The sequence below is a fragment of the Lactuca saligna genome, chromosome 7 (assembly GCF_052625555.1).
Source record: "Lactuca saligna cultivar CGN05327 chromosome 7, ASM5262555v1, whole genome shotgun sequence".
NCBI classification, from domain to species: domain Eukaryota; kingdom Viridiplantae; phylum Streptophyta; class Magnoliopsida; order Asterales; family Asteraceae; genus Lactuca; species Lactuca saligna.
In genome coordinates, this window is record NC_136423.1 from 134,941,838 (window position 1) to 134,963,226 (window position 21,389).

The 21,389-nt window shown below is 33.3% G+C and overlaps 2 protein-coding genes across 2 annotated transcripts; both read right to left on the reverse strand.

Annotated features, from left to right (window-relative positions):
- Positions 1-601: 601 nt before the first annotated feature.
- On the reverse strand, positions 602-3,631 carry LOC145007255 (uncharacterized). The gene is made up of 7 exons (XM_078966225.1): positions 3,592-3,631; positions 3,059-3,206; positions 2,789-2,905; positions 1,975-2,573; positions 1,017-1,844; positions 868-975; positions 602-783 (listed from the first exon to the last, which is right to left on the reverse strand). The coding sequence occupies exons 1-7, from the start codon at positions 3,629-3,631 to the stop codon at positions 602-604; spliced, it is 2,022 nt and encodes a 673-aa protein (XP_078822351.1).
- A 6,871-nt stretch (positions 3,632-10,502) lies between these two features.
- On the reverse strand, positions 10,503-21,129 carry LOC145007256 (uncharacterized). Its single transcript, XM_078966226.1, has 13 exons — positions 21,042-21,129; positions 17,367-17,400; positions 16,449-16,605; positions 16,243-16,360; positions 15,943-15,969; positions 15,700-15,836; positions 15,355-15,457; positions 14,265-14,349; positions 14,046-14,181; positions 13,757-13,956; positions 13,553-13,673; positions 13,000-13,068; positions 10,503-10,730 (listed from the first exon to the last, which is right to left on the reverse strand). The coding sequence occupies exons 1-13, from the start codon at positions 21,127-21,129 to the stop codon at positions 10,503-10,505; spliced, it is 1,503 nt and encodes a 500-aa protein (XP_078822352.1).
- Between the last annotated feature and the right edge of the window lie 260 nt (positions 21,130-21,389).

Below are 21,389 nucleotides of genomic sequence, written 5' to 3' on the forward strand. Positions count from 1 at the left end.
CTTACCGAGACACACGAGGTGAGTCTTCTCATTATACTTTACCTTGAGTAGGTAACCAGAGTTATGTGATAGAGTATTGGTATGCTATGTATGTTACGTGTTATTCTGCATTATTTCTATGTGATTTATGTGGTGCATATTTATCAGAGCTAGAACCTGAGGGTTCACAGAGTTTGGGTGCACGGACCCACAGAGTTATAGCCTCGAGTGGCTAATATGTGTTATATGTGGTATTTTGGGGAACTCACTAAGCCTTGTGCTTACAGTGTTTGATGCTATTGTTTCAGGTACTAGTGACGATCGCGGGAAGGCGCCGGCTTGATCCGTACACACACACGCTCGGAGTTTGATATTATGGTCTTGGGATTTTGTATTGTCTTGTTGGATAATTAAATGGTTGTTTTTTTTTATGAATATCGATGGAATTATGTTTTATAAAAATTGAAAATTTTGTTTTGAAATTTACGGTGTTACAAGTTAAAGACACTCTTGGAATAAAAGTCCGCTTTCCAATATTACTTCCAGATATGATAACTGCCTCGATAACACGTTTGCCCAAAGTTTTGACCTGTAGTCTAGTGCCATTGGATTAGCCATTTTTCTAATCAATGTTTCTCAATAACATAACTGGAACACTGACTTTTAAAATGAGATTATGGTTTGGCATACCTGATATTTTAAGACCATTTAAAACGTCAGGTGAGTATAAATTAGCATCAAACTGATCATGGACAAACTCAGATTGGCATAGGCTATCTGAACTTAAATATTCTTTTTGCTCTCCTGGAATCAATTTTAACAATCGATCATTTATTTCTTGAACAACTTCATTTTTGGGAGCAAGTATTGCTCTTTCTTGAAAATAACCTGCGCTGTTGAAGTTTTCAAGAATGGAAGGATATACAAAATTGATTAATGAACCAATATGATCACATGGATCATTAATGAGAATATCTTCTGGAATATCAACAATTGCTTCACCATCATTTGGATGTCCAAAAGCCAGTTTGAAAAACCCTTTATTCGATCAACAGTAGATGAATCGCTTGCAACAGTTAACCTCATGTTTTTTGTTAATTTATGGACTTTGCATTGTTGCCATATATACGAAGAGCTTAAAGAAGCGTTAACAATGTTTTGTCTACTGCCACCCGGAACAACAGGTAGAATTTGTCTGAAATCACCTCCAAAAACAACCACTTTTCCCCCGAATGGAATATTTGAGTTTGCAGGATCGACAACTCTTAATATATCCTTCAAAGTTCGATCTAAAGCTTCAAATGCATGCTTGTGTACCATCGGTGCTTCATCCCAAATGATCAATGAGGCTTTTCTTACTAAACTTGCAAGATCACTCTTTGGATTTATTCTACAGTAAGAATCCTCGGTAAGATTTATTGGAATTATAAACCGAGAGTGTGTTGTCCTGCCTCCAGTCAACAATAAAGAAGCGATCCCACTTGAAGCAATGTTTAAAACAATCTCTCCTTGGCATCTAATTGCTGTAGATATTGTCTTCCAGAGAAATGTCTTACGCGTTCCACCATAACCATAAATGAAAAATACACCTCCCGTATTATTTTTAACCTTAGCCATTATATCAAGAAAAATGTTGCGTTGCTCGCCGGTTAATGAAACAAAGAAATGATCAAACTCATTCTTCAAATTTGATATGTCATAATCTAGCTGCTCAGCTATCAAATGATTGTTTGAAGATGAAACCAAATCAACATCTGGGTAAGGCATCCTTCTATAGTCCTTTAGACTGGAATTGTTTCGAAGTAAAATTTGTTCTATCTCAAACAAAGTCAAGTTTTTAATTTGATCTTCGTTTAGTGATAAACCTGTACGATAAATACTATATTGCTTACAACATATTAAAAAAAATATTAAGTGGGAGGTAAAATGTAATTGATTGCATATTGGAAATTTATATGATACAGTTTTAATAATAATTTAATAAACATATAATACCTGGAGACTTTAATCTCTTTTGTTGAGAATAAAGAATTCCGTCTGATAGGTATTCCCATGTGTTTTCCCACACAAACTCTGGTTTACACAAACTGCTGGACAATAACATCGTAGCAAATAAGAAACGTAGATAAAAACCAGATCCGGAAAGACTTGCTTCCTTAATTGCTTCGATATATTCTTTCTCATTATCTAAAAGACCCAAATTATAGCATGCATCTTTAAAAGAAGAAGAAATTTCACCATTGACTGTGCGAATTTCTTCGAAGGATTTTGGACCTTTCATTTTACTTAAAAGAATTCTCAAAAAATATGCTTCACCAAGCTTAGGTGAAACGGAGTGAATTCTACCAATAGAAAATCCAACTTCCCATGGCTTCCAAATTTGATCTTTAGGTTTCCAAACAAACTTCGTAGGAAATTCAACATATGTAAGTTTTCGTGCTTCTTTATTGATTTCATTACACTTCATCCAAGATATGAACATTAAAGAAGCAACTGAAGGCCGGTCAAGAACATCTTCAATATCATCGTCTGCCTCATATACAACTTGTTGTTGACCAGGCAAATGAAAAGGTATGCTAATCACCGCAGGATGCCTATAATGAACATCATATTTAAAATTTATCCATGATGCTTCACATGCAGATATATATATATATATATATATCTACAATCATAGTATTCTTTGATTTCATCCACTACATTGTTGTTATCAGAATCATTATTGCTTTGCACCATAGCAACAGTCGCTCTATCAGGACCCTTGTTTATATATTTAAATAAATATTTTATAGAAGATCCCTGATTGCACCATTCAACATTAATGTGTGCCTGATATCTTTTTAACAGATATTTGTTGTATGGAACAACATTTCTGTTATCTAACTGAACACCTGATTTTTCAACAAAATTTCCATCATTTCTTCTCCTATATAAGGGAAAACCATCTGAATCAACTGAAGTATGATCACATAATTGTTTTGGAAAGTTTTTAGAACACTTTATGTCCACCATGCATGGGCAATTGAAATTTTGAGCCCCACATGGACCGTGAATCATGAACTCCTTGACAAGTGAATACAATTCAGGTTCTTCATCAATATTTGGAATCTCAGCAGAAATGATTGGATCAATATATTCAACTGTAGGAAGCTTGCAATCAGAATGCATAAACAGACATATATGACTATGAGGCAGACCTCTTTTTTGAAATTCAATTGTGTAAACCACTGCATATAAAAATATACAAAAATGATACAAGTTAGCAACTAAAGAAGATATATATATATATATACACACACACTTTATAAAGCATTCATAAATGTCAGACCCTCAAAAAATTAAGACAATTATCTTAAAACTCAAGGAATTGAATTCTAAACCCTTGAATACTTTTTAGACGGTGTAGATGATTTTATCAGTGATCCTTGTCAAAAGTTATTAACCAATCACAATTTTTATTTGTTATGTACAAATATTGGAGCATCATATACAAACTTTTGTGCATGAAATGTTTTAAAGATTTTAAAACTCCTTTGTAGCAGCGCATGGCTATTGGCCCTACCATTTTCACATGGGCGGGCAATTCAAATTTTCTTTTTAAAATCTAGAAACATGTAATTTGAATTGAGCTCTCAAAAAATGACGGAGCCATTTCGAATTTAGGAGCCTCCTCTTCTTTCTCGATCCCATTATCTATGTTCTCTCTCTATGTGAACCAGATCCGCTGCTGCTTCTTCCGCACCATCTATAGCCAACCACCACTCGTTGCTATGTTCACCACCATCTACAGCCACTCGCCACCAACCAACCTCGACCACCGCTATACGAGAGTAAGCGCTCTCTCTCTCTCTCTCTCTCTCTCTCTCTCTCAAGACATACGGATCTCAGGCTGTCATCTTCCCTGCTTCATCACCACCATCACCTCGTTACTCTCTTAGAAAACCTAAGGATCTATGCATCACTGCCGCCTTATCCTTAAAACCGGTGTTGTAATGTAAGTTTTCCTTAATAGTTTACGATTGTGGGTTTCATTTACAAATGATTCTTGAGTAAACCCACAAATTGCAGGTGGGTTGATCTGAATCTACGTTTGAAGGTCAGATATGGTTCGATTTTTCTTTAGGGTTAAGTTTGGGATTTTTACTCATTTTTGTTTAAATATCAGATATTGGTTTGGGTTTTGCAAGTCAGATGTTGATTCCTGATTTTTTTCTCATTTGAGCAGATCATGAAAAGCTGGTTTCAAGTTCCATTCAAGTGTAATTTGCCTTTCGTCAACCTACCTCACGCAAAACGATCCCACCTGTATGAATATGCTGATGAAGACATCTAGCAAGTTTTGGGGCTGATGTATGATATATCCTATATTCAATTTGGTTCTAGGGTTATATTTTTTCTCATTATCGATGGGAAAATTAGAGAAGATTTGTCTTTATCTGTTGTAAGTTTGATGTGCCTCTGTTTTATTTATTCTAGCCTTTGCCACATGTTTTATTTTAGTTTTTTTTCAGGTTTTGAAGGTAAACAAATGGAGTTTTTATCAGTTCGACTGGCCTTCTAATTTCTTCTATGGCGAGAGTATTGTTGATTTCTTACCAAAACTATGACATATATGCTATTTCAAAAATATATGTTGTATTGATTCTTGGGTTGGATGGTCAGAATGACAGATCTACCTAGATCTATACATAGCAGATGATACCAATAACTTTTGATTAAATCTTCTGTTTTTTTATCCGATAATCATATTTCTGATTTTGTTTTTTATTTTGTGCAGGTTGTTTGATTATGGGTTTGAATTTATGGACTTGGGTATAAGAACATGTTAAGGTTTCAATAATATTTGGTTATTGTCTGTCAGATAGAGTAAAAGTTGAACTCTTTTGTTGTATTTTTATAAGTTTACATTTCAATTTTCAGGTGAGGTGTTCGTATAAATCTGAATCAATTAAAAGTTCTTTAAATCTTCAAGTTTCAGAAGGCTAAAACGGTACCCATCAAAAAGTTTTGGCAAAAATGAGTTTCTTACTACTTGGAAGAAAAAGGGAAATGGAGATAGATGGTAGTTACGATTGATGCTTTTCTAATAGATGTACAAAGAAAATGCATGATTATGATTTTCAAATCTGAATGTGTGTAGGATTGAATCTGATTTTTTAAATTTGAATACATGTATGTGTGTGTGATTTTAAGAAAAAAGTTAACAACTATTTCTATATAACTATTATATTCAACAGAAAAGAATAAGAAACAAGATATTGGTATATATATATATATATATATATATATATATATATATATATATATATATATATAAATTTGAAAAAGGATAAGAGATACATGTTTAAACCGAAAAAAGATGATCGGTTTTTGTTGTTTCATGTATGGTATTTGTGTTGCCTAAAATTTAAAAATAACTCAGAGAAATAAAGACATCATCTTTGATCGCATTTGGTTATGATATATAAAAATAAAGGCTAATTCTTCTTTAAAACTGTCACTTAGGATGTATTTGATCAAATTTGGTTATAATAGTCATGTAGCATGTATTTGATCATATTTGGTAATGATATTTAGGTAAATTGTTTAAAAATAAAGGCAAATAATCATATTATGATTTTTAAAAATATAAAATCATAATAAAAGAATAAAATTTTATACTAATTAATAATTTGCTTTATTAGAATTGTTTAATTAATCTGTGTCATACTTTTATCTATAATCTTATTTTTCCCTTTTTCTAAAACGCCCACCCTCAATAAACATTTTTAATATTTTTTAATTGTTTTAGTTGATGGAAAATATGTTAAATGTCTTTACCAACAATTAAGTAACTTTTATCAAACAATAGTGTATTATCACTATCATTATAAGATAAAGTTTAACATACATTTTTTTAAAACCAAAATCACAACTTAAACATTTTACGTCTTCTTTAAAAATTCATAATTCTATTAACTTGCGTATTTTTGTTAAATAAATAACTAAATTACACGAGTAGTCCCTTTGGTTTGGGATATTATGTATATTTGGTTCCTAAACCCTATTTTTTTTTTTTAACTCAGAGCATCTAATGGTTTATTATTGTTTTGAGTTTAGTACTTACGAACCCGAAATGTCTTTTTTATTTTCTGTTTAATTTACTTCTGATTTATTTATTACAATTATAAAACTTAAATTTGATCCATTCTTTACCATACCCCTTTATGTCTTTATCGTGGTTTTCTATTTTCTATTTAATTTACTTATGATTCATTCATTATAATTATAAAACTTAAATTTGGTCCATAGCTTACCATACCCCTTTTATTAAAAGTTCTTTGTTGATCACCATCTCATGCCCCTGCCGCAAACAGCATTGCAGTGTCATGAACGTAGCCATAAACTATCTGCGGAAAGGAACTATGTGGCAAAAAACAATCTACCAAAAGATCGAAAGAAACTATCCGCCGTCAAAATGAAAATAATCTCCGAGTGGAAACTGTATGTCGAGAGGAACTAGCTCGTGCCGCCACATCGCGCGGGTAGTTTACTAGTATATATATATACATATATATATATATATACACATATATATATATATTTAAAATTAAAGTTTAATTTTAAATACCTGCTTGAACTTTGCCAAAAATTTCATTTTCCCTTAAATCTTTAATAAATGCATCCAACTTAATCTTAAATAACCTACATAATATATCCGGTTTATCTTCAGGATGAAGTGGAGTGTCCTTAAGAAACCTTTGAACTTCTGGCCATTTTGGATTGCACGTAAAGGTTATGAAAAAAATCTGGATATCCAAACTATTTACATAGCGGCATGGCATCCAAATAGTTTTGCATCATATAACGTGCACCACCGGTAAATGAAGAAGGTAATATCACACGTTGCCCAATGTCCAAATACCTGTACTGCCACTTGCTTGATGATTACGCAAATTCTCATAAGACTCACATCTAAGAATTTTTTGTTGCTTGCGTATGAAAAATAATCGCTCACTTTCAATCATGGTATAAACATCAACTAAAAATTGTTGGAACAACCTTTTTGCATTAAGAAGTAGTGAGAACGATTGATCTCTATCTTGAATTCGGTAAGCGAAAAATTCTCTCATCGTACATGTTGGGCACTTGCTGTTACTTGAAGATGTAATACCTCTATGAAGGATGTCAACTCTATAACCATCATCACCATATGGAAATAGTAATGGATACTGAAGAGCAAGATAAGAAGGATGCAATTCACTGATACGCTTTAGTAATCCTGATGAGGTTTCAACAATGATGTCTCTTTTATCAATTGAGTCACGAATGTCACCAACAATTAAAGCGGCTACCTCAGAAGAATTTGGTAAGTTATACGTCCTTCCATCTTGTTCTCTTTTTCCAATTAGTTTTAATTTCAAATTAGCGCCAGGATTTTCATGAAGACTGTCTCTTACCATCCTATAAGACTTGACCAACACATTGTTTGAATCTAACATAGCCTTCAAAAATTCTATAATCTGGAGATCATATGGTCTTGAACTTGATGTAGAAGAAGTTGTTGGTCCACTGAAATTATTAAAAAAAAGTATTAATGTTAGTAAAAATATATAAATGATCTGAAATGATTTATTAAAGTTGATTGTAAAAATATACCCAATACTTATCGATTTATTTGAAATCTCGTCATCCGTATCATATATGTATAACTGACAGAATTTTGGTCTTGATCCACCTGTAGGTAGAAGACTTCCCATACTATGATAATTTTGACTGCTAAGTCTGAATATGTATGGTGCGTTGCCTGTGTTGATAGATGAATCAACTTTTCCTCCCATTGATGTAAATGAAAATATTGAATTGAAACAACGAATGTTCTTCATGAAGTATTTGCTTTTAGAATCCATGGAACGGTAAAGATTTTTGTAACATGAAGGTGCTTCTTTTAAGGGTGGTAGCTCAACTTTGCCGTAACCACAACATAAGGAATAAGATGTATTTCTTTTTTGTTTCCCTCTAACCGATTCATCTTTCCATAGTTTTGCATGACACATATAACATATAAAAGTCTGATCTCCATGATCCAAGTAATCTATTGAATATCATAAATAATAAAAATTTCTGAATATAATTAAATATATAAAATAAATAATATAAAATTTTGTATAATTATGATCACCTATCGAAGTACCGCGGAAAACAACTTCAATAATGTGGTGATCATTAATTTCTTCATCTAATGTTAAGTCAAACATAGGTATTGCAGATATATGGGTAGCCTTCCTTTTTAATTGATGTTTTCCTCTTGGTAACTTGATTGATGAAGATTTTTGAATGATGGTTGAACGACGGGTGGATGTCATGCCAATATCAAACACCGAATTATCATTGTTAATAGATAGCGGTGTTTGATTTTTATTATTGATAATATAATATTCTGACAAAATAAAGATACAAATTAGAACGTTAGGAATTTTTATAAATTATATAAATGTGAAACATACAATTTAGAAATTGTCTATAAACAAATGCATACCATTTGAAATGTTAGATAATGGAGTTCTAATATTTATATTGGAAGAAGGAGAACGGATAGTTGTATGTTGATATACAAATGATTTGACTGACTTTATATTTTCCTTATTTGATGTGACGTTTGTATAGCAACTCATAGAGGGTAAATAACAACGATGATTGTAGACATCTGTTATATAATTATAATAAAAATAGTTAGTAATAAAACATATAATATTAAATTTTATAACTTTAATATTAATAATATGGAAATTTGATATATCATATATAGTTAAGAAATAATTGTAAAATGAATGAATAACAATACCCTTATTTGACATGTGAGAAACATGTGAAATAGATGTTTTTTGATGCTTAGATGTATTAGAAGTTTGTTTGGATTTTTTATTATCCAAATATAACTTCCTAATTTTTCTCCTCTCTTTTGCATTAGTAGAGTCTGGAGTTTTAATCGAACCAGTAAAATAATAGAAAATAATTTAAAGACGTTTGGTTATATAAAGTTCAATATATTAAATTTTATAAAATTTTATTTATTTTAAAAATAATTATGAAGAACAGATTAAAAATAAATAAATAAAACATATTACATATGAAAAAGAAAGTAGAAAATTACCGTATGCGCTCAAATGAATAGCATGTGTAAAAGGTATACGTTGAGACGATTCCGTGGTACAGTTTTTCTTGGATTTTTTATTATCCAAATATAACTTTTTTTTTCTTCTTTCTCTAGCGTATATGGCATCCATGCTTGATATATATTAAAAACAAAATAGTAAATTAAAATAGGAAATGAATAATTTAAAAATAACTATTAAGAAATTAAATAATAATAAAATAACAAACAAATTATAGTTATTAATTAGAATGTGTAATGAGTTAGTGGAATATATATTATATATTTAAGATGTTTTATTTATAAATTAAGTCATTTTTTTTAAAATAATTTTAATTTATTTATTGATAATACACTGGAGATACCACTATAAGTAATGTTTTGAAATGTTTAAGATATTATGCTTGACATTTTAAACACGTTTTGTGCATAAAGTAAATCAAATACATGAGAAATTAAATAAATTTCATTTTAATGATTATTCATAAATTTTAAATTATAATAAAACATTATAACTCACCTAAAAGTTATCACTATTCCCAAAACCTTTCCTTTCCCCTTTTGTATGTAACACGAACGATGAAACGGGTTATAAACCTAGACCTAGAATTTCAATTGCATACAGATTTCCATAGCCACCATTCGATTTCTTAAAGGTTGTAAATGTTTATTCTGGCGATAAAGATGAAGGAAGATACCAATACACCACCGATTAGAAATGCGAAGTGAAGAAAAGGTTACATGGAGTAATACCTGATGTCGAAGTCGGAGATTTATTGAACGCAACTTTGGGGTTTGAAGAAAGCAAGAAAACAGGTAAGAGATGATCAATTGATGATTAATGTTAGTTTTGTTAACAGAAAATACATTATGTCGAAGTAATTTTACCTGTTTTACTTTGATCCAGAAATGTTGAATACGAAGATGTAAGCGAAAACTCAAGCCGTTCAAAAGAATACCCTTCACATTCGTTAATAGCGGTAACACAAAAAGGTAGAAATGGTTTTGGTTCGAAAGAATACCCTTCACATTCGTTACCTTTACCTAGAGAAAGCCCCCGACCCCCCCCCCCCCCCCCCCCCACACACACACACACCGAGAAACTCACAGAATGCAAAATACTAAAGAAACTTTATATTAATACCATATTCAGATAACACAATCCAATGACAAATATTCAAAAGAATGTCAAAGGAAAATTATAAATCATAAATTCATAGTCATAATGTATTATGAATGTCGGAAAAACATACCATCAAAAAAACAATCATTCCCAACAAAAAAATAAACTTAAAAACCACAATGTCAAAGTACCGAATGATAAATAAAATGCAAAATCATTGTTTTAAAATCATAACTACCTTATGAAACTTCTCCTTAAAATAAAAACTTAGTCACTTTTTTCCAACTTAACCTTCACAATCTGGTTATTGCCTCCTTCCGATGAAATTTTTGGAGTTTTCGTTGATGATAACTTTTCATTCATCTCCAAATGAAAGACTTCTTCCAAATTTCTCTTCAAAATTGTTGGTGTATTCAAAATCTTCATGGGACTTGTTGCTAAGTTTTTATCAACAGTTTCAGGTGTTATGCTGTCGTCTGTCCTAGAAATTGCATCCTAAAAAAACAGATGTACTCAATAAAAAATTTACGAAGTGAAGTAATATAGTTATAACATAATTCGATTCAAATATAATGTAACACCCAAAGTTTCAAAGGCCAAGAAGGGAAAGAAAAGCCCTAATTTAAGGGCCGACTCGGCGAGTCCAAGGAGGGACTCGACGAGTCCGAGCGGGATCCGGGTGGAGGTGTAAGCGACCGACTCGGCGAGTCGGTCAAGGTGACTCGGCGAGTCTGGTCTGTGCGTGGAAAACCCTAAATTCGGGACTTGGGACCTATATAAATGTCTTAATCTTCTTCCTAGGGTTCCTTACTGCCTCTTTAGCCCTGGATATCAAACCCTAGCCGTCATATCTCCTAGTTGATCCTTGGAAGGTGCATTAAAGCTTGGAAAAGGAAGAAGGAACTTGGAGGAGCAAGAAGGAGCTATAGATCTGGGATTGTGAGTTCATTCTGAGCACTTGGAGGTAATAAACTAGTTCCTGGACCCTTTTTGCACCTAGATCTATGTGTGGTTGTTGGGGCTCTTTTGCCATAATGTTATTATTTTGGGTTAGAAGCCGGATCTGGAGTTGCTACTTCAGATTCAAGTGTTTTAGGGCCTGGAGAAGCATAAAGTATCAGCCATTGAGTCGATTTTGAAGTCCCTTGGCCTTACACCCTAGTTAATGGTGTATCTTGCCTAGATCTCCTTCTCTACACGTAAAGTTTGCAACTTTACGTGTGGAATAGGCTTGGGAAGGGTGGATCTATAGTTTGAAGTCCATGCATGACTCAAAAATCCTCTGCATGTAAGGAGATCTGAAGGGACTCGACGAGTCCTTTGAGTGGACTCGGCGAGTAGCATGAAGTTTTGGAGAAACTCAACAAGTGGGATGAACAACTCGTCGAGTCGTATGAAGATTGCCTTGGACTCGGCGAGTCTGTTCTTGGACTCGGCGAGTCAGGTCGCGAAACCCCAAACCCTTCGAGTTGTGACTCGAATCAGTGAGTCGGGTGGAGACTCAGTGAGTTGAACAGCATCTGGACTCAGAAATCGGTAGACTCGGCGAGTCATGGACTGACTCGGCGAGTCGAGTCGCAAATGAAAGGAATCTGATCATTTTGAACTCGGCGAGTCAGTAGGGTGACTCGGCGAGTAGGGTTGACCTGGAAGGTTGAATTTGACCAGGACTTTGACTTTGGACCAGGGTGAACTTGATTGTCTTTCGGGGGTCAGTTAGACTCAGTGTTGCATTGATATTAGTAGTTCGGGGAGCAAGGGGAGCAGGAGTTCCGTGAGTTGTCGGGAAGCAGCTAGTGAGATCATCAGCAAGTTCAGCCAGTTCAGGTGAGTTTCCCTTTGTGTGAATGGGTCTAAGGCCATAATGCCGGCCCATGTAGTTATGAGTAGAAGACCTGGGGGTTAGCCCTAGGCACAGTATGCTAGCATTGTTTGCAGTACGAGGTCCAGTAATAGCGGGCGGGCGCCCAAGGAATTGTTTATATATGATAGTTTATACTTGTTGTCTGTGTGATACATGTATGTACCTGGTAGGGAGGTGAGTGTGGGCGAGGTCCCGTATCTCACCAATAGCAGAGTGTGGATGGGGTTCCATATCTCACTAGTAGCAGATTAGGGGCGAGGCCCGAATTAGAATAGGAGTGAGAGTGAGCTAGGCCCGTACCTCACTACCATTAGGAGCATGGATGGGGTTCCATGACTCCTCAGTAGCAGGACATGGGCGAGGCCCAGGAAAGGCGAGGCCTTAGGACAGAACCAGTTGCATGTGTTAGTTATGTGTTATGAAATGTTTATGTGTTATTATTTGTTGACGGGCGAGGCCCTGTGACAGGCGAGGCCTAAGTAAAACAGATCTGTATCCGAGCGGGGCTCGAAGCCAGGCGGGGCCTGGAGCGGCGGGGCTGTTGTAGCGGGTGAGGCCCGAGGTAGGGGGCGAGGCCCAAGATAGGGGGTGTGGCCCAGTATGTGCAGTATGTGGTTATGCATGGTATGTGGTAGGGTGGGGAACTCACTAAGCTTCATGCTTACGGTTTTCAGTTTTGGTTTCAGGTACTTCCGGTAGTGGAGGAAAGAGCTCGGGGTGATCGCATGGCACACACCATAGATTAGACAGCCTGGGAATGTTTACTCTGATAACGAACATATGTTTTGAAAACTTATACTCATATTATGTTTTGGAATGATGATGTTACTTTAAGTAATGATTTATTAAAGAAATTTTTGGTCTTAAATTTTGGGTCGTTACATATAATTTCTATATAACCTTCAAAATCCGATTCTCCTGTGATTCAATATCTACTTCGGCAATATCAAAGGACTGTGAAGTACAAATCTGAATAATAAATATATATTATATGAACATAAATCAACATATTATATAAAATTGTAAACATTAATACCATAAACCATATGATTTAGTAAACAGGAGAGTTGATGTATACATAGAATTAGTAGTAGTAATAATAATAATAATAATAATAATAATAATAATAATAATAATAATAATAATAACAATAACAACAATAATAATAATAAAATGACCTATGAAACGATAAACTTATTTTCAAGTTCTTCAATCAACTTTTCATCATCGCTGACTCTACATATACTATATTGGTTGTTCCTTTTTGAGACGTTGAAGTGTTTGATTGTTATTTTAAACGCCAATTTCAAACCTTAAAGTGCATTTATCTCTCCGGGATAGAAAGTAGTACTAAAACCAAGCTAGAAGAAAAAGATAAAAAATAAAAGTGAGGTTAAAGTAATAAGATTAAGTGAGTGTATTAATTAATTTTAATTTAATTAAGGTGCACCACCTGTAATGTTTTATTAAACAGATCCTTGGCTGATTTTTTCAAAAGATATTTTTCATCCCTTTCAAACATGGTTAAGGTAACAGTACCAGTATTATCTTGTACACGTAGTGGGATCATAAACCTAATAAAATGAGAATATAAAATAATATGAAATATATATGAAATATAATATAACTTATACTGATTAAGTAGGAAATTAATAACCTAGGAATAACTGAAGTTTCAGTTTTTGTGCAGTCCTTATTATGACATTCATAACCAATAAAAACCCCATCAGCATTAGGTTGATCGTTTGCAGTAGGAGGACGAAATGCTTTGTAGTTGCAACTTGTACATGCCAGATAATGCCAATTTTCATTTTGTAAAATTCCCTTTATAGTACACACGATAATGAATGTATTTTTCTGCACATTAAAATTATTTTGATGATGTACTATACATAAAAAAAAAAAAAAGTAGGATTATATTTAGTATAAAATATATAAAAACACACCTCCAAGGGTTCAGAAATCTCAGAAATTGTCTTCAACTGAAAGTTAACCATGAAATCATCATGTTCGGAAACTTTATTAGACTTCATACGTGTCAATGTATTTGTGGATGAATCAGGGCGATCATCTCCATCCAAACTGTTTTTAAACAAAAAAATTAAAATAATATTAAATCACATAAAAGTTAATTGTAGAAATTAGAATGATAAAAGATCAATTACGTTTTCTTAAAAACATTGATTTCATCAATGTTTGTGTTAATGAACAGCTTTGACACGGAAAAGTAGGTGTTAACTGTTGGACGATCTAAAATAAAGTATTTATTAAATGTTAGGATAATGATTAAAAAATAATATTTAATAACAAAATAATACAATATACCTCTCCAAATACTAAGGGTGCGTTTAGTTGCGGAAAAATGAGCCGTTTTCCGGAAAAATTTTCCAAGAAAAATGAGAATTTTGAAAACGCGTTTAGTTCATCTATTTTTCTAAATTTTTCACGGAAAATGAAAATTTTCGGTTTTCTAAAATTACAAACAAGTTGGAAAATTTTGGAAAACTGATAATCATTGTTTTCCATATTTTTCTAATTCCAAAATTTTTCTATAAACACACACCCACTTCACCTCATCCACTTCTACCTACCCCCACCTTAACACCCCTCACCCACACACACACATACATACCCACCCCCACACACACATTGGCACACACAGACACACCAACCCACAAACACACACACACACATACATACCCACTCACACACACACACACCAACCCTCACACACACATACATACCCACCCACACACACACCCACCCGCACACACACACACACCAACCCACCCACACACACATACATACCCATCCACACACACACACCCACAAACACACACACATACATACCTACCCACACACACCCACCAACATACACACGCATACACCCACCTACAAACACACACACTTACACATACATACCCACCCACACACACACACATACACATACATACACACCCACCCACACACATACACACACCCACCCACAAACACACACACACACACCAACCTACAAACACACACACATACATACCCACCCAGACACACACACGTACATACCCACACACCCACACACACACCCACACCTACCCCCACCCTCACAGACACACACACCCACACACACACAAACCTACACCTACCCCCACAAACACACATACACACACAAACACACACTCGCACCCCCACCCACCCAACACCACCACAACAATCACCGACCTACCATTACCACCACCACCACTAACCCGTCACTAGCACCACCACCATCACCACCACTGATAAAATTGACACCGCCACCACCATCGCCTGTCATCACCACCACCGCCGCCGACCCGCTACCGTCACCACCCCCACCCACACCCTACTACCACTACCATTTTTTAAAAATGAAAACCGATAGAAAAATAGACATTTAAACACGTTTTCTAATTTTCTAAAACTGAAAATGAAAAATGAATAAGTTTAACTAAAAGCGTTCTCTAAATTTTTCAATGGAAAATGAAAACGGAAAATGAAAATTGAAAAGGGAAAACAAAAAACGGAAAATAAAAATTGTTTTTCCGTAACTAAACGCAACCTAAGTTTTGCAAATTGAAGGATAACAATGATACGAAGATTGTGTGGATTGTTATCAAGAAAGTGTTGCATCTTGTAAGCAAAATCACCCCACAAATTGACACTTAATTGTAACCCGCTGCCAAATAAAAGTGTAAAATTAGATGAAACGATAATGATATGTACTTAAAATATACAAAATTAAAAAAAATAAAATAACAAACTTTGCATCTTGGATTTGGATGTTTAGTTTGTGTTTTTTCTTATCATCATTGTCTCGCACCATCTAACCAAACGCAACCACTAATCCAATAACATCTATCAACAACAAAAAAAAGATAAATTAAATATTATTATGAAAATAAAAATATAATATTATATTTATATTCAAACAATAAAATTGACCATAATAAAAAAAATAATAAAATGCAAACTAACCGATAATGATGTTTTCAGGATGGACCAATCATATAATAGATTGGTAATCAACAAACTCAAAACCAAATGTAGGTCCAGAAAAATCATGACACTCCGTAACAACAGTTTCATGGACAAAACTAAGCTTATGATCTTGCCGAGTTAAAGTAAAACCACCCATCCTTTGAGATGCAAAGCTTGGACATTTTATGTAAAATGTCAATCCATCTTTTAGAATGTTTTTGAAACGATAGATATTTTTTCTTGTTACATTTGCTTGGATCTTAGTACCCTAAAAGAAGTAGAAAATATAAATTTATAATTTAATCATATTAAATTTTGCATGTGGAATGAATATATCATGTTAAATTGTAAGATACCTGCTCATCTATTAAGATTAATTCAATGGAGAAAAGTTCGTCATTGTTATAGAATGAAAAAAGGTTCCATAGGTTTATCACTTTGACTTTGATAGTCGAATCATCTTTAAGTACATCCAAATCTGCAATCAAAGTAACATTTGGCTGTGCCATCGGTCTGCAAAGAAAAAACAAAGTCAATAAAAAAATTTACAATTAAATTCAAATTCCCTTTTTGTGTTATGTAACTATTGCAGCAGAAAGTAAGATGCTATAAATGGATTAAAAGTAAACAGGTCTTATAGGCATATGATTATAAAACTGTAAAATACGAAAAAAATAAATAAATAAATAAAGAAACCAAATCACAGTTAATAAGACAACAGAAAGAATCAAAGCCATTTTTCACATTTGATTGATAAAATGTAAAAATAAATAACATAAAGCATTCAAATCACATAAAGCATTAAAATAAAATTAAAATATTTTTTTAGCTTTGAGTATTAAATTGAAATAATACAAATTTATGTTATATAATTGTTCATACAGAAAATATGATGTTATACATGTAAAAATAAATCACATAATGCATTCAAATCAAAGAATAACTAAAACATAGCTGCTGTATAGCGTGCATTTTTTGTCCTTTGATTAAAAAAAAGTAAAATATGAAAAAATAAAGGAAGAATAGATTTCATTTCACACAAACGCATGCAGTAACAATAAAAAAAACAAAATAACATAAAGCATTCAAATCACAGCAACAATTAAACATAGTTACTGTGTGTATTATACACGAATATAAAATGAAATAAAATAAACTTATGATTGCATTTTAATCAAATAAACAGAAACATACCTGATGGATTGAACACATAACACCAATAACAAAAACAAAGTGACATTAAGCATTCAGATCACAGTAACATTCAAACATACCTGATTGATTGATTGAACACAAAACAGGTGCAGACTGAAAAGAATAAAACATCAAAGGAAGATCGCAATTTTGTTTTGGGGGTTCGGTTTTTATAACACGATGAAATTAACAAAATGAGGTATATATGGTATAAGATTAATAAATATAAAAATAATGCAACTTTTAAGGGATATAGTAAATAAAAATTCAAAAAACCAAATCTTTATTTGAAATGATTCAGTCAAATGAAATCTATATATTTTTTAATTTTTATATTTGAAGAGATAAGTTTTAAAATTAATTTGATTGCATAGTTTTGATGCATGTAATATCGGATATGAGATAAATGCTATAATTAACCAAAACTCAAATCGAGTTATTTAGGAAGTGATGATCAAATGATGCAGTAGAAGTCAACGATTTGTGTTAATTTGATTCCTGATTTACAGGAGATATGCTTGATTTTGAAGATTTTAATTTCACTATATTTATTGTAAAACAAATAAACGATTGCCATAAAAATAGGATTGATATCAATGTTTATTTGCAGGATTTTCAAAAATTGTGTCCTGATTTTTAGGAGCTGCTGTATTCGTTTATGAGGTGCAAAGAATGGGTGGGAAAATGAATCAGAAGGGTTCCCTATAGATGACACGTGGCAAGTTGGTGTTGCAAAAGAGGACACGTGGAGTTTAAAGGACTCTTTTATTAAGAAGAGATATGGGTTGGGCCTAATGTACGGGTTAGGCCCATTGGTATCCATGGTATGTGATATTACAGTGAAATAACTAAGCTTTATGCTTATGGTTTGTGATTTAACACTTTCAGGTAATTATAGTTCTAAAAGGAAGGGTCTAACGTGATTGCACAACCTCCCCTCGATTTTATTCCGCTTGTTATTTGATTTTACTCCAATGTTAAAAATATTTGTTCTATGGTTAATTTGGAAAAACTTGGTTGTATTTTTGGGTGTTTGGAAATTAAAAATTTTACCACTCTTTCTGGGATGTTACATGCTTTAAATACCCACTTGCAACCTGCATGTTTTACACCTTTAGGGAGTTCAAACAAGTTCCCAAAAGTAATTTTTACTCATGTAATCAAGTTCATCGATCATAGATTCATTCCATTGAGAAAATGTCACTACTAATGGCTTCTTGATAAGATGTTGGATCATTGTACTTTCCTATATCCATATCAGCTTCATTATGGTCGATTACAAAGTTAGTGGGTCTTCTAAACCTAGATGACATCCTTAATGACGTTTTGGGTTCACGAGCCTTAGTGATAACAAGGATTTTCTCCTCTAAGTGAGATGCTCCTTCATTCATTGGAGGGTATATCAAACAATTTCATTTAGTAAGTTAAATATTAAATAAAACAATTAAAATAAAAAATAAGGATATATTGATCATTTTAAGTCGTTAGCGGCTAAAGAGGCAACAAAATCAAATTATAGGGACGAACCAAGTTAAAAAAATATTACGGGCCAAAGACTCAAATTAACCAAAATCATAGCATGATTCTTCTAATTTACTCAAAATATAATAATAATATGAAAAAGTCCGCACAATTCTTTCGTTTCTACCTTTTATGGTCAATGCACATTCGGTATTTTTTTCCAACGACGATGATACTTCCCTATCAAACCATATGATTTCTTCTTCAATCTGGTTAGGGCATGTTTGGGATCTCAGCTCAAAGACTATATTGATTTTTTGGAAAAGCCAAAAATTCGTAGTTTTTGAAAAAATATTCATCACTAAAAAATTAGTGTTTACGAATCATGTTTTTTAACTTATTAGTAATCCTTAATAAAATTCCATTTTCATCCCTCCCAACCGATCTTAGGGCTTCTAACTTGTACACAAATATCTCACGCTGTCTTCCTAATGTTGATTAATTTTCAATAAACAACGTCCCTTTATGTTCATGTCAATCCAAAAATTCCTAGTTGACTTTTTTTTTAATGAATTTGCATTTTATAAATCGGATTCAGAAAAGCCAATCACTTCTAATCTATTAGTTCCTTTATATGTTAGTTTGCTGTCTTTTTTTCCCTTAAAGATATCGCCACACTTTCCTTGTTTTTTCCAATGACCTAGGCATGTATTAGATTGATATCAGCTTAGAATTCCAACAATATAATCGATATTGGGACGAGTATAAACTTGAGCATACATTAGGCTTCCAACTATAGAAGCATAAGGTATGAATCTCATACGTTAATTTTCTACCTCCGTTTTCGGGTTTTGAATAGAACCAAAAATGTCTCCTTTAACTACAGGAGCAACTGAGGGGGAGCAATGTTTCATGTTCTAACGTGAAAGAACACTTTCAATGGAATCATTTTGAGACAATCCTAATGTCCCATTGGCCCGATATCGGTGTATTTTAATGTCGATCACGTACGAGACTTCCCGGAGATCTTTCTAGTCAAAATGGTGCGAAAGTAATCGCTTTGACTCAAGCAAAAATTAAGACCATTACTAGCCAAAATAATATTGTCAACATAAAGAACAAGTATTGAAAAATTGCTCCTACTCATTTGAAGGTAGGTACACTAATCCACTTGATTTTATTAATGACATTCTTTTTCATGACTCCATCAAACTTTAAGTACCGTTGTCATGATGCTTGTTTTAACCCTTATATGAACTTCTTAAGTATATATACAAGGTGTTCTTTACCTTTAGGCTTAAAGCCTTCTAGATGAATCAGTAACACATCATCGTTTAAATCACCATTAATGAAAGTTGTTTTAACGTCCATGTGATGTAGTTCCAAATCAAAATGAGCTACTAGGTCCATAACGATCCTTAGGGAATCCTATGAAACAAGAGAGAAAGTCTCTTGATATTCGATTCCCTCTTTCGGGTGTAGCCTTAACCAAGCGTGAGTTATATCATTCGATGTTCTCATTCGGGTCTAGCTTAGTTTTAAAGACTCACTTGCATCCTACACACTACAAGAAAATTCCTTTTTAGTGACCAATGTTTTAGTTACGACTGAAAATCTGATCGCTAACAATATTCTTTAGTCACCATATATTAAGTGGTCACTGAATTTTGGTAGTTGTACATACTTAGTGACCAAATCGAAGATAGTTGTCACTGAGTGGTCACTAACAATTATTATTGTTATTTAATTTCATAACAAGTATTATTGACTAGAATTAGTGGTCATTAATTTGATGTTTAATGACCAAAAAAAGTTCTCACTGCATTGAAGATTTAGTGACCAAAATATTGGTCATCAATTGTCATTGGTTTTTCAAACACACACATAGTGACCACATAATATTGGTCACTGCATGAAAAAAAATAGTTACCAGAAAATGGTGGTCACTAATATAAAAAAGGAACATAAGTGATTTTTAATTTTTTTTACCTGATAAAATAAATTTATATTTTTTAACCAAACTTTTTCTAAACAATCATAAAAAAGGTATATAATACGTATTTTTTGTTATACAAATAATTTGAATTTATAATTCATGTCATGTATTTGGAATGGAAACACATATGAAAACGAATATTTGGCATCATAATCATCAAGTGTTAAGTTATTCCGTTCAATTCCGCCGGAAGGAAACCGGAATTCACCATCGCCATCAAACGACGTGTGCAAGGAGGTCCGATGTGTGGAAATAGACGAATCCACCAACAATCAATTATCTTCGGAATCACAGTCACCTCCCGTTTCCAATGAAGAAACGGAATCAGAATCAATCTTGGGTCCCATTGCAAGACCCCAATTCGAAACCGCATCAACATCTGGCATTGGAGCAAAACTTCCAAGATTTAGAAAACATGATAAATTCTATAGTCACACCATCGGAAGAACCCTACGAAGAACAAGAAGTACAATCAGAAATATCAAATTCCACGAGTTTTAGGTTAATGAAAAGTCGGAGTTGTAGAGCTAATCCTATGACGAATTCTTCACCACTGGAATTTGAGAACACCCCCGCCTAATGATTTTGATAAAGGGTTTCCAGGAAGACTGGAGCGGAAGCTATGGGAACTGCCGCCACCGGAGTA

Excerpts from the sequence above, each read along its gene's own strand:
- LOC145007255 (XM_078966225.1), bottom strand. The coding sequence starts at position 3,631 with ATGGCTCCGTCATTTTTTGAGAGCTCAATTCAAATTACAT. Across the intron at positions 3,207-3,591 it reads GAGCTCAATTCAAATTACAT|TGGTTTACACAATTGAATTT; the intron begins GTTTCTAGATTT and ends TTTTATATGCAG. Across the intron at positions 976-1,016 it reads TACTGTTGATCGAATAAAGG|CAATTGTTGATATTCCAGAA; the intron begins GTTTTTCAAACT and ends ATGATGGTGAAG.
- LOC145007256 (XM_078966226.1), bottom strand. The coding sequence starts at position 21,129 with ATGCCAGATGTTGATGCGGTTTCGAATTGGGGTCTTGCAATGGGACCC. Across the intron at positions 17,401-21,041 it reads TTCTTCATTGGAAACGGGAG|TCTGCACCTGTTTTGTGTTC; the intron begins GTGACTGTGATT and ends TATTCTTTTCAG. Across the intron at positions 13,069-13,552 it reads TGTTTAATAAAACATTACAG|ATTTGTACTTCACAGTCCTT; the intron begins GTGGTGCACCTT and ends TTTATTATTCAG.